Here is an 18,408-nt window from a genome sequence, read left to right as displayed (position 1 = left end):
TTGTAGGCTGGTTTTAATGGCTTCCCATTACCAAGCTCTGGTGTCTGAATTCCTTAAGGGAGGGATTCCACCTGAGTTGGGCTTCACCCCTCCCCTGGGGAAGGCATAGGCTCCAGACAAGCTCTCAAACAAGCTTATTTCTGCCTATGCCTGGGGTAAGTGCAGCCTGAGAAGTCCTGCCGCTGTATCCAAAGGTAGTCAAGCCTTTGTAGAAACACAGCCACATAAACCTCTGTTTCTTTTTTTTTTTTCGTTTTTCCGTCAGCCCTGCCCCCTTGGTGCTAGTGCAAAAATGAGTGACCTCCACTTTGACCAGGTTCACCTGAGCTGGGGGCCTATTTTTAGTTGTCAGAATTTGTTAATTAATTCCACAATTGGCGTTTGGTTGTGCTCAGCCCCTGCTGCTGGTAAAGTCTCTTTCCTTTCCCCTCTGAGAAGTGGCCTATGGGGGAGGGGCGCCGGCTGCGGCGGCTTGGAGAACTCACAGTTTCTGGGAGGGCTTGCAGCTGCCCCAGGTGGTCCAGACTGGGGTATGCTGTGTGTCTGGTCACTGACGTGGCCCCAGGAGCTATTCTGTACTGTACTGTTCCTGGTTATTTAATTGCTATTCTGGAGGACGAACTAAATCACGCACCTTGCTAAACCGCCTTCTTGGCACCCTCCCCAGACCATCTGTTTTAGGAGTGAAAGTTCTTACCATCTTCTTGGAAATCAATTTTGACAGATTTTGGTGTTTGAAATGTCATGGCCAAATCTATTTTAACAACCTGTCCAATTAAATACTTGTATATGTGTACAAGGTTGTATGTACAGGAGTGTCCATTGAAGTGTTTTTTGTAATCGCCAAAAAATGTAAGCAAACTGAATATACATTAGTCAAGAAATGGTTAAATTATGATAGAAAATTCTCTGCTGTTGTGAAATGAACAAGTATATTGTGTATGCATAAAGAAACTTTGGAAGGATCCACAAAATGCTAGATCAGTGGTTAGCATGATGAGGATGGGTGATGAGGATGGGAACTAGAAAAATGGGGGCAAGGATGGGAGACTTTCACTATATATATTATGCATTTTATACTTTTTACTTTTGAATCATAGCTATTCAAAAAGTTAAATTATAAAAATGAGAAAAAATGGCAAAAATCTATATATATTGAGATGGAAACTCCAATAGCTTGATAAATGATAAATATGAACTTATATAAAAACAGCAGTGTAGAACTATTTTAGTTTGCTAGCTGCTGGAATGCAATATACCAGAGACAGACGGCTTTTAAAAAGAGGAATTTAAAAAGTTGCTAGTTTACAGTTCTAAGGCCGAGAAAATGTCCCAGTTAAAACAAATCTACAGAAATGTCCAATCAAAGGCATCCAGGGAAAGATACCTTGGTTCAAGAAGGCTGATGAAGTTTAGGGTTTCTCTCTCAAGTGGAATGGCACATGGCAAGCACAGTCAGGGCTTCTCTGTCGGCTGGAAGGGCACATGGCGAACACAGTTAGGGCTTCTCTCTCAGCTGGAAGGACACATGGTGAACATGGCATCATCTGCTAGCTTTCTCTCCTGGCTTCTGGTTTCATGAAGCTCCCCGGGAAGTGTGTTTTCCTTCTTCATCTCCAAAGGTTGCTGGCTGGTGGACTCTGCTTCTTGTGGCTATGCCATTCTGCTCTGCTCTCTCTGAATCTCTCATTCTCCAAAATGTTTCCTCTTTTATAGGACTCCAGAAATTTATCAAGACCCACCCAAATGGGTGGAGACACATAGTCACCTAATCCAGCTTAACAACCACTCTTGATTAAATCACATCTCCAGGGAGATGATCTGATTACAGTTTCAAACATATAGTATCGAACAGGGATTCTTCTGCCTTTATGAAATGGAATTTTGATTAAAACATGGCTTTTCTAGGGGACATACATCCTTTCAAACCAGCACAAGAAGCATATGTGTACATATGTATATTTATATGTACATATGTAAACAAATTATAAAATGTGTAGAAATTTATATGCCAAACTTGTCAGTGTTTGCCATTGGAGAAGGGAAAAGAGATGGTGGGAGAAGGGATCAAGGACTTTGACTGTTCTAAAATCTTCCATATAATTTAGCTTTATAAAAGAATGTATTCTTCTTGAAAAGGCTTATCAACGATTTAGGATAAGGGGATAGAGCCAGTTGACATTCTTGGAGAGGCTGGCCCTTTTGAGTTTCAGAATTTATCCAGCCTAGGAACCCTCTGGAGTTATAGGCTTCAGGAAATCAAGCTTAGTACAAGAAACTTCTTCAGAGAGTCTCAGTTAGAACTCCAAGTGCTCTCCAGGGTCAACTGGAATGATGTTAGTTGGGGTGTGGCAAATCATGCCAGTTAGAAATACCCAGCTGAGGTCTACCTAAGATTAGCTTCCAGATTAGCCTCCCAACTCCATTTGAACTCCCTTAGCCACTGACACCCCACCTTGCTACATTTCTTTTCCCCTTTGTAATCCAGAAGGCATTGTGGGATACCACAGTGCCAGGGCAAGGCTCATTCCTGGGAGTCATGTCCATATTTCACAATTAAGAATGCTTAAAAAAATATATGTATATATATCTTGAGTATTTTTTAAAAGTAATTTTAAAAGGTAATAAATTTAAAAATGCTTAACATGTAGGAAATGTGAAGCAGTCTCAGCAATGACTATTAGGGTAGTTAGGAACAAACTGATCATTGTTTTCAGGTTATATAAAGTTCTTCATGCTTGAGAGCTGATAATATTAAGAATTAAGTTTTAAATTTATAAACTATTGTATTTATATAATTGGTTTGTTTCATAACTATTAAAAATTATGACTGTAAGGGACAGCGCAAGTAAAATATTACTCAAATAATTTTAATATGATTTATTATTTTACTTGGAAACATGTATGTACTTTCCTACTATTTATTACTTATTTGTCTATATAAACTGCTTTTTTTTTAACATCTCACATGCTCATTTCTAGGTATTAGCATAGTTCTGTTTTGTTGAGTGCATACAGTAGCTTCTTGAGGTTATGAACTGTGCTTAATTTATCTTTGTATATGTAACAGAGTGTCTTATCAGCTTTTGTGGAGTTCATCAACTCTAAAGGTTTGATCTTTCGTTTCCTTTTTAGGCATTGGGTGGATGCTAGGTGTGGTCATTGCTGTTGGGGTGTTACTGCTTCCAGGCTTTCTCGGTGCACAGAGCTAGGGCGTATATGTATGTACATACGCTTTATACTTGCATGCATATACATTTACATCTTTATTTCTGTACTTCTGTATATTGATAGGTACACTGGTATTGCCATTTCCAGTCCCACATTGCAGGATTTATTTTAGTATTTTTTTCCTTTTCCATGTTATCTCATTTCTCCAACAGTAAGAGACATGGCTCCCATTATTCTTGATATATTTATTTGATCAGTCCCCCTGTGTAAAACCAATCTCCATCTCTCCTGGTCCTCTGTCCCTCTCCCACGTAGATGCCCTTCTTATGCCACTTTCTAGGATGTCCTTGTCAACCTGCTTGGGCTGTTAACACCCTGTACCAGGTTGACCTCCACTTCTAACATTGACTTCCCTCCATACTACCTGGACTCTGACATACCGCTCTGGGCCACCACAGCTCCCTCTACCACTACCCTGTAGCACAGGTACCTACCCTGTTCTTGTTGTACCTTGTGGTTTATTTTTTAGTTTTCTTTTATCCACCAACAGTGGATATCTTAGCTTAACCATAGGCATACTTAAATAAAATATCCATATGATCATTGTAAAGCCTGTGTTCATGCAGTAAGTTTAAAATTAAGTCAACCAGGAAAAAATCTACAAATTCAGACAGCAGAGTTCTTAATTCAAAGTATTAAACACTTAACTTAGATACCATTTGATCAGCTGTTAAAACTGTGAATGTTCTCAGAATATCAAGTAGAAAGCTCTTAAAAATATCTGCACTGCTACAGTAGTGACCTATGTTACTAAATATTTTCCTAATTTCAGGAAAATGTGAAGATACAAATAGTTTTACAATTAACATATGGAAATCTTAACCACCTAAAACTGATATCTTAGCTTGTCCATAGGCATGTTAAAAAATAAATCTAAATAATCATCGTAAAGTCTGTTTGCACTATAGTTTCATAAACCAATTTAAAATTAAAGCAAGGAAAGAAAAAAATCTATAGATATGATATTAGTTTCTTTTAAAAATATTTTTATTGACAAACTTATAAACACATTCTTAACATACAAACATTCAATACATGGTGTACAATCAGTGGCTCACAATATCATCACAAGTATATTCATCACCATGATCATTTTTTAGAACATTTGCATCACTCTGGAAAAAGAAATAAAAAGAAAAAAGAAAAAACTCAAACATACCATACCCCTTACCCATCCCTCTCATTGACCAATATTTCCATCTGCCCAATATATTTTAACCTTTGTTTCCCCTATTATTTCTTTATTTTTTTATCCATATTTTTTACTCATTTGTCCATACCCTAGATAAAGGGAACATCAGACAACAAGGTTTTCACAATCATACAGTCACATTGTAAGCGTTATATCTTCATACAATCATCTTCAAGAAACAAGGGTACTGGAGCACAGCTCTACAATCCCAAGTACTTCCTTTTAGCTATTCAAATGCACCATAAACTGAAAAGGGGTATCTATATAATGCATAAGAATAACCTTCAGGATAACCCTTGACTCTGTTTGACATCTCTCAGCTACTGATACTTTATTTTTTCTCTTCTCCCTTTTGGTCAAGAAGGCTTTCTCAATCCCTTGATGCCAGGTCCCAGCTTATCCTGGGATTTCTGTCCCGTGTTGCCAGGGAGATTCACAACCCTAGGAGTCGCATCCCATGTAGGAAGGGAGGGCAGTGAGTTCCCTTGCTGTGTCGGCTTAGAGAGAGAAGCCACATCTGAGCAACACAAGAGATTCTCTGAGAGTAACTCTTAAGATTGTCCCTTTTATTAACATATAATGCCCTTTGTCACTTTTTAAAGTTTTGCATTTAAAGTCTATTTTGTTCAATATCAGTAGAGCTACCTCAGATCTTTTTACTATTTGCATGTAATATCTTTTTCTAACCTTTTACTTTCAACCTATTAGTGATTTTGAGTCTAAGGTGAGTTTCTTGTAGAGAGTATATAGTTGGATCATGCTTTTTATCCAGTTTGTGTCTTTTGAATGAAGAACTTAATCTGTTAACATTGTGTTATTACTTTAAAGGCATTATTTGCTTCAGACATTTTATCCTCTGCTTTTTATGCACCATACCCTTTTTTTTTTGTCTCTCTTTTTCCCTTTTAGTTGCTTTTATTGATAATCTTCATTTCTAGGCTCCCTTCCAAGCCTCTCTCTCCTCTCATTTCCCTTTAGCTTGCAGAACTGACTTTAGTATTTCTTGTGGCACAGTTCTCTTGTTGACGAGCTCTCTTAGTTTCTCTTTGTCTTGACCATTTATGTTCCTCATTTTTGAAAGACAGTTTTGCTGAATAAAGAATTTTTGGTTGGGAGTTTTTCTCTTTCAGTTTATCAAGCCACTGCCTTCTTGCCTCTGTTGTTTCTGATGAGAAATTGATATGTAGACTTATTGTGGATTCCTTATATGTGATGAGTTTCTTTTCTCTTGCTGCTTTCAGAATACTCTTTTTATTTTATATTTGGCATTTGTTGTTCTTATTAGTATGTTCCTCTGAGTAGATCTATTAGAGTTTATTCTGTTTGTAGTATGTTGCACTTCTTGACCATGCATATATATGTCTCTCATAAGAGTTGGGAAATTTTCAGCCATTATTTCCTCAGATATTATTTTTGTGCCTTTTCCCTTCTCTTCTCTTTCTGTGACACTCATAAGGTATATATTTGTATGCTTTGTAGTGTCACTCAAATCCCTGAGACACTGCTTAGTTTTTTAATATTCTTTTCTTTAGCTGTTCTTCAGACTGTGTGATTTCAGTTTTCCTATCTTCTAGTTCACTGATTCTTTCTTCTGCCCCTTCAGATTTGCTGTTGTATGCCTCTCATCTTTTTTGACTTTTATCACCACAATTTCTGTTATATTTCTTTTCTTTTTTTAATTGTAAAATATATGTACAGAGCAAAGAAAGAAAAAAGCAATAATTTTATAGCACAATTCAAGTAGGTACAGTACATATACCAGTTTGTCATGAGCTACTATTCCACTAATCTCAGGTTTTTTCCTTCTAACTGTTCCAAAACATGTGGCAGCTAGAAGGATTATTAATACACAGTCATATTTATTTGTTAAATCTTATTTGCTCTGTTATCCGTCCTCCTTCTGTTTTGATCCTTCTCCCAATCTATAGGGATCTTTGGGCAGTGCCTCTTCTGACTTTTTCATGTTGGGAAGGAGTATCAACACTAAACGATAGGGGGATGAAATTTATTGATAATCTTGGAGAGGTGGGTCCCTGTCAGTTTCAAGATTTATCTGATCTAAGAACCCTCTAGGAATTATAGATTTCAGGAGAGCAAACGTAGTTTATGAAACCTTTATAGGGTATCATTTTGAGCCCTAGGTGTTCTTAAGAGTCAACAGGAGTGTCATTGGTTGGGGTTTAGCAGACCATGGCAATTAGCACTATCTAACTGAAGCTTGCATAAGAGTAGCCTCCAGAATAGCCTCTTGACTCCATTTGATCTCTGTTGACCAGTGATGACTTATTTTATTAAATTTCTTTTTCTCTTTTTGGTCCAGAGGTGTTGTTGATGCCACAGTGTCAGGGTCAGACTAATCCCTGGGATCCACACCTCACATTGTCAGGGAGATTTTTACCCCTGAATGATAAGTCCCACGTAGGGGGGTGGTTGTTATGTTTTTTTTTCATAGCTTCAAATTCTTTGTGCTCATTCATTGTCTTTTTTTTTTTTTAACTTTTTAAATTGTATAATATAACATATATACAAAGCAAAGAAAGGAAAAAGCAATAGTTTTCAAAGCACTCTTGAAGAAGTAGTTACACGAAAGATCCTAGAGTTTATCATGGGCTACCATACTATTCTCTCAGATTTTTCCTTCTAGCAGCTGCAGAATATAGGAGGCTAAATGAATAAATATTTTTTATCATTACAATCGACTTTTTTTTTCTTTTTTCTTTTCTATACAAAAAAGCAATAAATTTCAAAGCACAGCACAACAATTAGTTGTAGAACAGATTTCAGAGTTTGGTATGGTTTGCAATTCCACAATTTAGGTTTTTACTTCTGGCTGCTCTAAGATACTAGAGACTAAAAGAAATATCAATATAATAATTCAGTAATCATACTCATTTGTTAAACCTTACCTTCTCTGTGTAACTCCACTATCACCTTTGGTCTTTCTCCCACTCTTTAGGGGTGTTTGGGCTGTGCCTATTCTAACTTTTTCGTGTTGGAAGCCACTGTCAGTAATATGGGGTAGGGAGATTAAACTAGTTGATATTCTGGAGAGGCTGGGCGCTCTAGGTTTCAGGACTTATCTGGTCCAGGGATCCACCTGGAGGTTGTAGGTTTCTGGAAAGTTACCCTAGTGCATGAAACCTTTGTAGAATCTTACATAATGCCCTAGGTGTTCTTTAGGATTGTCTGGAATGGTTTTGGTTGGGGTTTGGCAAGTTATGATAGGTAGCAATATCTAACTGAAGGTTGCATACGAACGACCTCCATAGTAGCCTCTCGACTCTATTTGAACTCTCTCAGCCACTGAGACCTTATTTGTTGTACTTCTTTCCCCCCTTTTGGTGAGGATGGCATTGTCGATCCCATGGTGCCAGGGCCCGACTCATCCCTGAGAGTCATCTCCTATGCCACCAGGGAGACTTTCACCCCTGGATGTCCTGCCCCACATAGGGGGGAAGGCAATGATTTCACTTGCAGAGGTGGGCTTAGAGAGAGTGAGGCCACATCTGAACAGCAGAAGAGTTTCTCCGGAGGTGACTCTTAGGCATACCGATAAGTAGCTTAGGCTTCTCCCCTACTTACTTCACAAGAACAACCCTCAAGATCAAGGGCGTGGCTTATTGATTTGGATGTCCCTAATGTTTGACACAGTATCAGGGGTTTTGCCAGTGGTAAAGTTTAATAGTTCCATATTTTTTCTCTGTAGGGATATATTTTAAGATCTTGGAAATATCCTACTCCTCATAAAAATCTCTGTCTAGATTTAATGTCCATTCTAATGTAATTCTTAGCACTCTGTACTATGATTTTTTTTTTTACATGGGCAGGCACCGGAACTTGAACCCAGGTCTCCGGCATGGCAGGTGAGAATTCTGCCACTGAGCCACCATCATACCGCCCACTGTGATGTTTTATTAATATGATGATTTTTCTAACTGCAGTGTTCCCTCCAAATTTACTAGTCAACACATGGCATTTTAATCTAAGCAATAACCTCCCCCTCCACTCACTTATCTATTTAGTATCACTATAGACTCATGGATTCCTGTTTTTAAAATTATTTTATAGTTCATTACTACTTAATTATTTTGGTTCTCAGCAAAACCTGGATTTGGCTAGTTGGGGTCCCTGATTAGTTATTTAAAATAGCAGATGCTGTTTTCATTGGACTTGGTCCGTTTTGGTAGGATCTGTCTTCTAGTTTTAGAATATATTTCAGAACAAACATATTTGTTGTTTTTATCTTACAGTCTGGAGAAAAGAAGAAGGATGATGAAACAGTTGATAGCCTAGGTATGAAGTTCTTTCTCTTACTTTTGGTACAAAATTCAAACTTACTTTTGAGTTGCAAATTCAAACACTAGAGGAGTTAATCAGCTAACATAGATGTGTGATGGGGACTGAGGAAACTTGTTGCACACCAGAGAGCACAATGCTCTTGATTTGCTGGTGTCAGTCAGCTCTCGCTGCCATGTGGGAATGTGGGTCTGATATTGTTCGGTCTGTCTTCCCTCTGTCCTTCCCCTGTCCCCTGCAACCTGAAGCTAGAAATTCATAGTTTTTAGTGGAGGGTTCTGAGAATATTAAAAAGTTATTCAGAAATTTTCAAATTGTATGGTCCTAACAAAATATGACTACAACCATTATTAGTTTGTGATTTCTGGAATGAAGTAAATGGATTGTGTGTATCACTCACCTCTTTGTGAGTGTTTGTTTGAGGTTCCAGTTGTTAACTTTAGTTGATGCTAAAGGGAAGATCTGGGTGTATGAAAAATGAAGATTGGCAGTCCTCCCTTAGATCAGAGACTTTGTTTCCTTTATAGGCCCCCTGGAGAAAGGACAAGTAAAAAATGAGGCTCTTAGAGAACTGAGAGTGGAGCTCAGCAAAAAACACCAGGCCCGGGAACTTGATGGATTTGGGCTCTATCTGTAAGTATTAACAGTCATTTGGAGCTTTCTATAATGTATTCTCCTGAGTAAAAGGAAGATGTTATGAAGTATTAATTTCACCTGTGAATTTTTTCCTTCTTTCCTAGGTATGGTGTGGTCCTTAGAAAATTGGACTTGGTGAAAGAGGCCATTGATGTGTTTGTGGAGGCTACTCATGTTTTGCCTTTGCACTGGGGAGCTTGGCTGGAACTTTGTAATCTGATTACAGACAAAGAGATGGTAAATTCAGATAGCTATGTGAAACAACCCTGTGGCCCAAATCTTAAAAGTACTGTAAGAAAGTGGGGGAGTGGGGCTGTTGGCTAAACTTTTGGCTATAGCTCGCTTTTTGTTGCTTTTCCAGTCTACGTCATTGTGGAATTTAGTTCTTCATTTGAAAGTGTAACATCTAACTTTTTTTCAGGAGTTGCTGTTGCATTTGCATCATAGTATTAGAATATTTTCTCATAGTGGTGTTTCCTCATTTATGTTTATTGTAACTTGTTTGTAGACTAAATGATATTATAGTTTCTCTCTTAATTCCAGAGTTGCTATAGGAGAGGTTTCTCTATCAAGAGTTATATTTAAAACAGTTTTCAGATCTCTTCTGAGTGTTCATGGGATTCTACAAAGATTCTACAAAAATTTGGAGATTTGTTTATTTTTGAAATAATGTATATGAAATTGCTTTCTAAACTGCAATAATTTTATTATAGTCATTATTTTTGTCTTCCTTTATTGTGTTTTTTCATCGCATAGTTGTGTATTCATCATCATGATCATCTTTACAACATTTGCATCATTCTAGAAAAAGAAATAAAAAGACAAAAGAAAAAACCCATACACCTTACCCCTCCCTCTCTTTGTATTGTATTGTATTGTAACCTACCCAGATTTTTTAGCCCCTTATCCCCACTCCCTTATTGTTTTTTGCCCTTACTTTTTTTTTAATTAAACAAAAATTTTGTAAACAAAACAACATACAAAAATGAACATTCTTACCATATGATCATTCCATTCTTGGTATATAATCAGTAACTCACAGTATCATCACATAGTTGTATATTCATCATCATGATCATTTCTTAGAACATTTACATCAATTCAGAAAAAGAAATAGAAAGAAAAAAGAAAAAAACTAATACATACGATACCCTTTAACCCTCCCTCTCATTGATTGCTAGTATTTCCATCTACCCAATATATTTTAGCCTTTGTTTCCCCTATTTATTTTCTATATCTGTATCACTCCCTTTCATTGATTACTAGCATTTCAATCTACTAAATTTATTTTAACACTTGTTCCCCCTATTATTTATTTTTAATCCCTATGTTTTAAAAAGGAGCATCAGACACAAGATTTTCACAATCACTCAGTCACATTGTGAAAGCTATATCATTATACAGTCATCTTCAAGAAACATTGCTACTGGAACACAGCTCTACATTTTCAGGCACTTCCCTCCAGCCTCTCCAATATACCTTAACTAAAAAGGTGATGTCTATATAATATGTAAGAATAACCTCCAGGATAACCTCTTGACTCCGTGTGAAATCTCTCAGCCATTGACACTTTATTTTGTCTCATTTCTCTCTTCCCCCTTTTGGTCGAGAAGGTTTTCTCAATTCCTTGATGCTGAGTCCCAGCTCATTCTAGGATTTATGTCCCATGTTGCCAGGAAGGTTTACACCCCTGGGAGTCATGTCCCACATAGAGAGGGGGAGGGGGAAGGGTGGTGAGTTTGCTTGTCGTGTTGGCTGAGAGAGTTTTGCCCTTTTTTTTGGGGGGGGTGCATGGTCTGGGAATCGAACCAGGGTCTTCCGCATGAAAGGCGAGTATTCTACCACTGAACCACCCTTACTTTTTTACCCATCTGTCCATACCCGGGAAAAAGGGAGCATCAGACACAATATTTTCACAACCACGTGGTCACCTTGTAAAAGCCGTATAGTTAATACGCTCTTATTCAAGAATCAAGTCTACTGGAATACAGTTCAACAGTTCCAGGTACTTCCCTCTAAACACTACAGTGCACCATAAACCAAAAAGGGTATCTATATAGTGCATAAATTTAACTTCTAGAATAACCTCTTGACTGTTTGAAATCTCTCAACCACTGAGAATTTATTTCTCTTCCCCCTTTTGGCAAGAAGCCTTTCTTAATCCCATGATGCCAGGTCCTAGTTTATTCCTGGGAGTCATGTCCCATGTTGCCTGGGAGATTTATACCCCTGGGCGTCATGTCCCAAGTAGGGGGGAGTGCAGTAAGTTCACCTGCTGAGTTGGCTTCAAGAAAGAGGCCACATCTGGGCAACAAAAGAGGTTCTCTGAGGATGACTCTTAGGCATAATTATCAGTAGACTTAGCTTCTCCTTGTGGGATTAAGTTTCATAGGGGTGAGCCCCAAGATTGAGGGCTCAGCCTATGAATTGGTTGTCCCCACTGTTTGTGAGAATATCAGGAATCTCCCAGCTGGGGAAGTTTAATATGTTTTCCTTTTTTCCCAGACCCTTAAGGGGATTTTGCAAATACTTTTCTTGTGCGCATCTCTTTCTCTTGGTTTCCTTTGCTATTTTGGTTATCATCTCAAATTTAGATTGCTTGTAAGAGCTTTCTCTGAAGCTATCCCATTTTTATGCTCCCATTTTTAACCAGCCTGCATAGTGTTTCCAAACTTATTTTTTGAAATTTTAATGCAATTTTATTGGTATATATTCACATACCCTGTAATCATCCAAAGTGTACAATCTGTGGTTCAGTATCATCATATACTGTACATTTAGCATTGAATTGACTTTTTTTGTGTATGTGTGAAAAATAACATATATACAAAAACAATAAATTTCAAAGCATATCGCAACAATTAGTTGTAGAACAGATTTCAGTTTGGTATGAGTTACAGTTCCACAATTTTAGGTTTTTACTACTAGCTTCTCCAAGACTAGAGACTAAAAGAAGTATCAATATAATGTTTAAGCAATCTTATTAATTTATTAACTCCTGTCTTCTCTATTATAACTCCTTCTCCTTTGATGTTACTCCCACTTTTTAGTGGGTATTTGCGCTATGCCCATTCTAATTTTTTCATGTTAGAAGGGGCTGTGATAATCTGGGATGGGGGATGGAACTAGTTGATATTCTGGAGAAGTCCTCTGTATTTCAGGACTTCAGGTCTAGGGACCCATCTGGAGGTTATAGGTTTCTGGAAAGTAATCCTAGTGCATGGAACCTTTGTAGAATCTCATATAATGCTCTACTTGTTCTTCAGGGTTGGCAGGAATGGTTTTAGTTGGGGTCCAAATTTATTCTTAAAACACCCTTATAGCATGTCATTCTCTTTTTCAAAAATTTGCAGGGTTTTCCTACTTCAGCCCATTTCCTCATGGTCCATAGGACCCTCCTTACCTGTTCATTCTTATTTGTCACTGCTTCCCAGCATATGGCCTTCCCTCAAATTAGACTATCCACCCATAGTTATCATGTCTATTTTGCCTCTGCTTATATTGTTGCCCTTGTGTGGAATGTCTTCTTTCTCTTCTCCTTCCTATTTTCTATTCAAATCCTACCCATCCTCTAAGACTCACCTCAAATTCTATCTTTTCTTGGAAAACTTCTACATCTAGGTCATTCTTCCCTATTGTGCTTGTAAATCATATTGCTCAATTTTAGCACTTAAATGAAAACTGCCTTGTGTACATTATTAGGTGTTCTAATACAATTTGGATGATAAACTCCTTGAGACAGTAAAGATAGTCCCCTGATGTTCATTTGGAGAGAGGCCAAAATATATTAAGTGTGTCCCTCTCTCTCCTGCTGCCAGCTGAAGTTCCTGTCTTTGCCAGACACGTGGATGAAAGAGTTTTTTCTGGCTCATATATACACAGAGTTGCAGTTGATAGAGGAGGCCCTGCAAAAGTATCAGAATCTCATTGATGTGGGCTTCTCTAAGAGCTCATATATTGTTTCCCAAATTGCAGTTGCCTATCACAATATCAGAGGTGAGTAAATAAGGACAGTGAAGTACCATCAAACCATGAAAGGTGCCCTGCGATGTGTTCTGAACTATCTCCTTTTTGCAGATATCGACAAAGCCCTCTCTATTTTTAATGAACTAAGGAAACAAGACCCTTACAGGATTGAAAATATGGACACGTTTTCCAACCTTCTTTATGTCAGGGTGAGCTGCTTCTCTTGCTTGGACTTGATTAAGCCTTTTTGTACTTTAATCTCCTGGGTTGGATTGTTACCCAGTTGAATGCACTACAGGAAAAATTATTTAAGGGATTTCTTTCTCATGCTTAGATCATCATTTTCTTTTCTTCCAGAGCATGAAATCTGAATTGAGTTACTTGGCTCACAACCTTTGTGAGATTGATAAATACCGTGTAGAAACGTGCTGTGTAATTGGTAAGAGTTACTACATTTTTTTCTTTGAAAATTTATCTTTTGTAAATAACAATATGATACAATACAATAATAACAATATAAAAGTGTCAAAAGTAACAATATTATATGCCATATACCATTGAACATGAAAGCTCACTATAATTCCACTGCCAAAATTGTTTGGTAAACATGACTCTAGAATATTGTGTGAGCACTAAAAGTGTGCATGCATGCATGTGTAGTTTGCTTGCAAAAATTAAATTATTATACATATTGCTTTGTAGCTTTCTTTTTAAAAATATTTAATATATCTTAGCCATTTTTCCATGTTGGTATATTTAGATTTGTATTTTTTTAGTGCAATTTTTGGGATATAGTCACACTCTATACAGTCCATCTGAAGCATGGCTCACAGTGTCATCACATAGTTGTGCATTCATAACCATGATCAATTTTAGAGATATTTTTATTACTCCAGAAAAAGAAATAAAAAAGAAAGTTCAAAACGTCCCAAACTTTTCCCCCTCTATCTTTGACTTCTAGTATTGGTATAGTACATTTGTTATCGTGGATGAAAGAATATTAAGGTATTACTGTTAACATAGTCCATACTTTGGAATAGGTACATTTTTTCCCAGATGCCCCTCTATTATTAACTCCTTGTAATAGTGTTGTATATTTGTTCTAGTTCATGGAGGAACTTTTTAATATTTGTACAGTTAATCACAGTCCTCATCCACCACAAGATTCCCTATTAGGTTAGTATTTTTTTTTTGGTATGGGCAGGCACCGGGAATCGAACCCGGGTCTCCGGCATGGCAGGTGAGAACTCTGCCTGCCGAGCCACCATGGCTGGCCCAGGTTTGTATTATTTTTGATGACTATCTAACATGTAATTACAGATGTACCATTATTCTAATTTAATTGTTTCCTATTATATAAGTTATGACTAGTGTTTATTAATAGAAACATTGCTGCAGGAAATATCTTTATTCATTTACTTTTGCATGCTTCTGCAACTATTTTTGCATATTGAGTTCCTAGCAGGGAAAGGCTATCAAAGGTACATATGTTTTAAAATTTAATGTAATTAAAATATTTGTAAGACTTTCCAATCCTATGGAAAGAGGTGAGAGTGCTTATTTCCATATATCAGGAAGTTTCCCAACCTTGGCATGACTGAAATTTTGGTCTGAACACTTTTTTTTGAGTGGGGTACTGACTTGTGCATTTTAGGATGTTTAGCAGTATCCCTGCTTCTGCCTACTTGATGCCAGTAACCACGTTCCAAGAGTTGCCAGATGTCCTCTAGGGGACAAAACTGGCCACTTCCTAATTGAGAATCTCTGCTGTATATCCTTGACTGCACTGTGTGGCCTAATTATGGATTGACATAGACAGATGAATTGTCATCCCTGGATAAAAATAAGCTTATTTACTTGTGATCAAAAACCTAGGTTCCCTGGAGGTGAAAGGGAATTCTCTGTTCTTGGGTGTTTGGTGACACTACTTAGGATCAAACATTTGTACCTTTTTAGGTTAGGATCTTGCTAGTAAATTGATGGAATTGCGGTTCATGGTTCATTCAGTAAACATTTCCAGGTTTTGAGGAAACCATGGTTTAATATGGGAAGTTAGCATAAGAAATGTAATAAATCCTATGGGAACAGTGTTAAGGGAAGAAATAAGTGATCTTTTCAATAGCAGGGCATTATGAATAAATCAGAAAGTCCATTAAGGTGAGGATGGAATCCCAATTTGTTCAGAAAACGTCTGTTGAACATCTGTATGCCAGACATTGTGCTTTGTATTGCAGTATCTCCCCTAATTACCTACTGAGGAAGACCAATAAGAAGACAGGTAATTCAGTGGGTTGAGTATTACAACTGAGATAAACATAGGATGCTAACGGAGTACATAGAAAAGAGGCTCAGAGCAGTCTGAGATTAGAGAAGGCTTTTTGAAGAAGATGATACTTGAGGAATGAGCAGGAGCAAAATAATTAAAGAAGAGAGGGGAAGGATTTGATCCAGGGGAAGGGCATTGCAGTGCAGAGGCACTCAAGTGTGAAACAGACTTTGTGCTTGAACTAGAGTTAGTTCTGTGTGTCTGAAGCATGATGTGGGAGATAGGAATGAGCTGTGATAGGGGACACTTGAAGGGCAAGTGCCCTTCAAGAAAGGATCTTGCCTTTCCTTGAGATCCACAGATAAACCCTGTGCTCGGAACTGTGTTAGTCTGACTCCTAGGATAGGATAATAAATGTGAGTTGACTCCTGTTTCTGTAGTGCCTAGAGATAAAATATATCCTGTAGCAAATATTGGATGGCTGACACTTTCCTTCCCCCTTGTCCTAATCATGTATAAATTTCACTGGAGAGAGTCTAGCTGAAGTATGTCCATTTTATGTCACCTGCCTCATCCCCACTGTTGTATCTGTTCCCAGTGAGGGTAGAGTTGGGTCTCTTTACTATGGCATAAACTGCATGTGCAGAACATCTCCGTGCTTTGTACAGATCAGGACCTGCTAGCCTGGGGCACCAACATTCACTAGTGAAGCTTGCCTTGCTGTGTCTCTTCTCTATGTGAGAAAATGGTTTTTCATCAGAGCCTGTGTGAGTCCTGCTTTTGCTAGTGACCCTGATACCTGCACCTGGCTGGGGCAGTCTTTGTTATGCTCTTGCTATCCTCTGTGCCATGAGACTCCTTTGGAGGATATGATGGATGTCTGTCGTTTTGACCTGTAGTTTGGTGATCAGGCTGCTGATGGCTAAGCATTACAAAAAGGGACCACATCTTGAAGAGCCTTTTATACCTTCCTAATTTGGATTTTATTCCTTAAGGCAATAGGAGTCCTCTGAAGAATTTTAAACCAAGGAATGAGGAAGGTGATCAGATTTTTCATTTTATGTTGGTGACTGAACAGTGTCCTGGGAGGATTAGGAAAAGCGCAAGACTAGAGGCAGTCAGACCAGCTAGGAGGCTGTTGTAATAATCTAGTCTAAGAATGATGAGTGCCTAAACTGAAGTATAGGCAGGAAGAATGGAAAAAAGCTATTGGATTTAGAAGATAGGAAGTAGAACCAATAGGAGTTGATGGTTGGTTAACCAAATTGATAACAGTGCCCTTTGGAAGAAGGGAAATATAGGTATAGGAGATAACAAATAGTTCATTTTTCTAACCTACTGACTTACAGCTAATTAAAATCAAAGGAGGCACACATATGAAGAGTCATTTGCAGCTTAATGTAGAGATTTCTTTCTTTTTTTAATAAACATTTAAAGTGAACTCCTTAATAGACTGTGTTTTTCTCAGTGTATCTTAATACTCAGCATAGTTCCTGGTAGGGGGTGTAAATATTGTCAATAAATGTTGAATTCAGCCTGCCTATCTTAAATATTAAGAACAGGGAATGTTAGATAGGACAAAAAATATACTTCGTCTTTCACATTATAGCTAGTTCCAAGGAAGTGAAAAGGGGAAGGATAGAGAGAAGAAAAAGAAACCGAGTACCTGAGAGAGAATGAAACAACTTAAGAATAGAGTGATTACAAGATTATCCTACTTGTTTAGCCCTTGCTTCTGCTTTTATGTCTTGATGTGAACTGCTTTCTTCTTTCAGGGGTACCAGTTGCAGCATTATATTATATATATGTATGTATTATACGGCATATACTACAGTATAGCTTAGTCGTTAGCTTGGATATTTGAGACAGACTGCCCAAGTTTGAATCCTGGTTCTGTTACTAACTAGCTCTGTGACCTTGGACAAGTTACCTAACCTCTCTGTGCTATATCTTCCTTATCCATAAAATGAGAATGATAGTAAACCCTTCCCTCATTCCTTTGTTGTGTGTTAAGTAAATTAATACATAATAAATCACTTAATGAAAGTTGCCTATCACATTGTAGTTATTCAGTACATTTTAGTTAATGCATTTGATAAAAAAAAAAGTTATCTAATCATCTATTTAATCTTAGCCTAGAACATGCTTCTTTTGGCTTTGCTAACATCTCCTTTGTCATCCTTAACTGCTACCATTGCCCTACTTCCTTTTCTATTCTATTACAAAAGTTAACTTTTGGGCACTCTGCCTAGATATTGCTTACTCTTCTATCTCTGAGTCAGTGGCAGAAGCAAAGATATTCTTGTGTAGGACATAAAGCCCTACATCTTGCTTTTTTCCAAATGAACAAGAAATTGAATTTGAGTTTAAATGATCAGGCACCAGATGCAGACGATAGATAGAGATGATTTCTCCTACAGCAAGCTGAAAGGATCCAGACAGATTTAAAAAAATGCAAGTTTTTTTACTTGGTTGTTTATATAATTGCCCTATAATTTATTTTTTTCAGTGGATAGTATGTTATGATCTCTACAAGTTAGAATATAAATGATTTAAATCTTTTTTTTTTAACTTTTTAAAATTGTGAATTACATAAGAACAATAAATATACAAAAAAGCAATAAATTTTCACGTACATTTTAACAAGTAGTTACAGAACAGATTTTAAAGTTTGGTGTGGGTTACAGTTCCATGATTTTTCATTTTTCTTCTAGCTGCTCCAAGATACTGGAGATCAAAAGAAATATCAATATAATGATTAGTACTCATACTCATTTGTTAAAGCCTGTCTTCTCTGTTATGCTCTTTTTTTTTTTTGTGA

The 18,408-nt window shown here is 37.4% G+C and overlaps 1 protein-coding gene across 1 annotated transcript in view; it reads left to right on the top strand.

Moving 5' to 3' along the window:
- Positions 1 to 18,408, top strand: part of CDC23 (cell division cycle 23) — a 58,879-nt gene that overhangs the window by 30,552 nt on the left and 9,919 nt on the right. Inside the window, exons 5-10 of the mRNA XM_077138583.1 lie at positions 8,674 to 8,716; positions 9,247 to 9,352; positions 9,460 to 9,592; positions 13,174 to 13,351; positions 13,433 to 13,530; positions 13,679 to 13,760. Of these exons, the coding sequence (XP_076994698.1) occupies positions 8,674 to 8,716; positions 9,247 to 9,352; positions 9,460 to 9,592; positions 13,174 to 13,351; positions 13,433 to 13,530; positions 13,679 to 13,760 (640 nt within the window). The remainder of the gene's footprint in view (positions 1 to 8,673; positions 8,717 to 9,246; positions 9,353 to 9,459; positions 9,593 to 13,173; positions 13,352 to 13,432; positions 13,531 to 13,678; positions 13,761 to 18,408) is intronic.

This window comes from Tamandua tetradactyla, chromosome 20 (genome assembly GCF_023851605.1).
Source record: "Tamandua tetradactyla isolate mTamTet1 chromosome 20, mTamTet1.pri, whole genome shotgun sequence".
Taxonomy (NCBI): Eukaryota; Metazoa; Chordata; class Mammalia; order Pilosa; family Myrmecophagidae; genus Tamandua; species Tamandua tetradactyla.
Note: the sequence above shows the minus strand (reverse complement) of the source record. Positions and strands in the feature narration are given on the sequence as shown.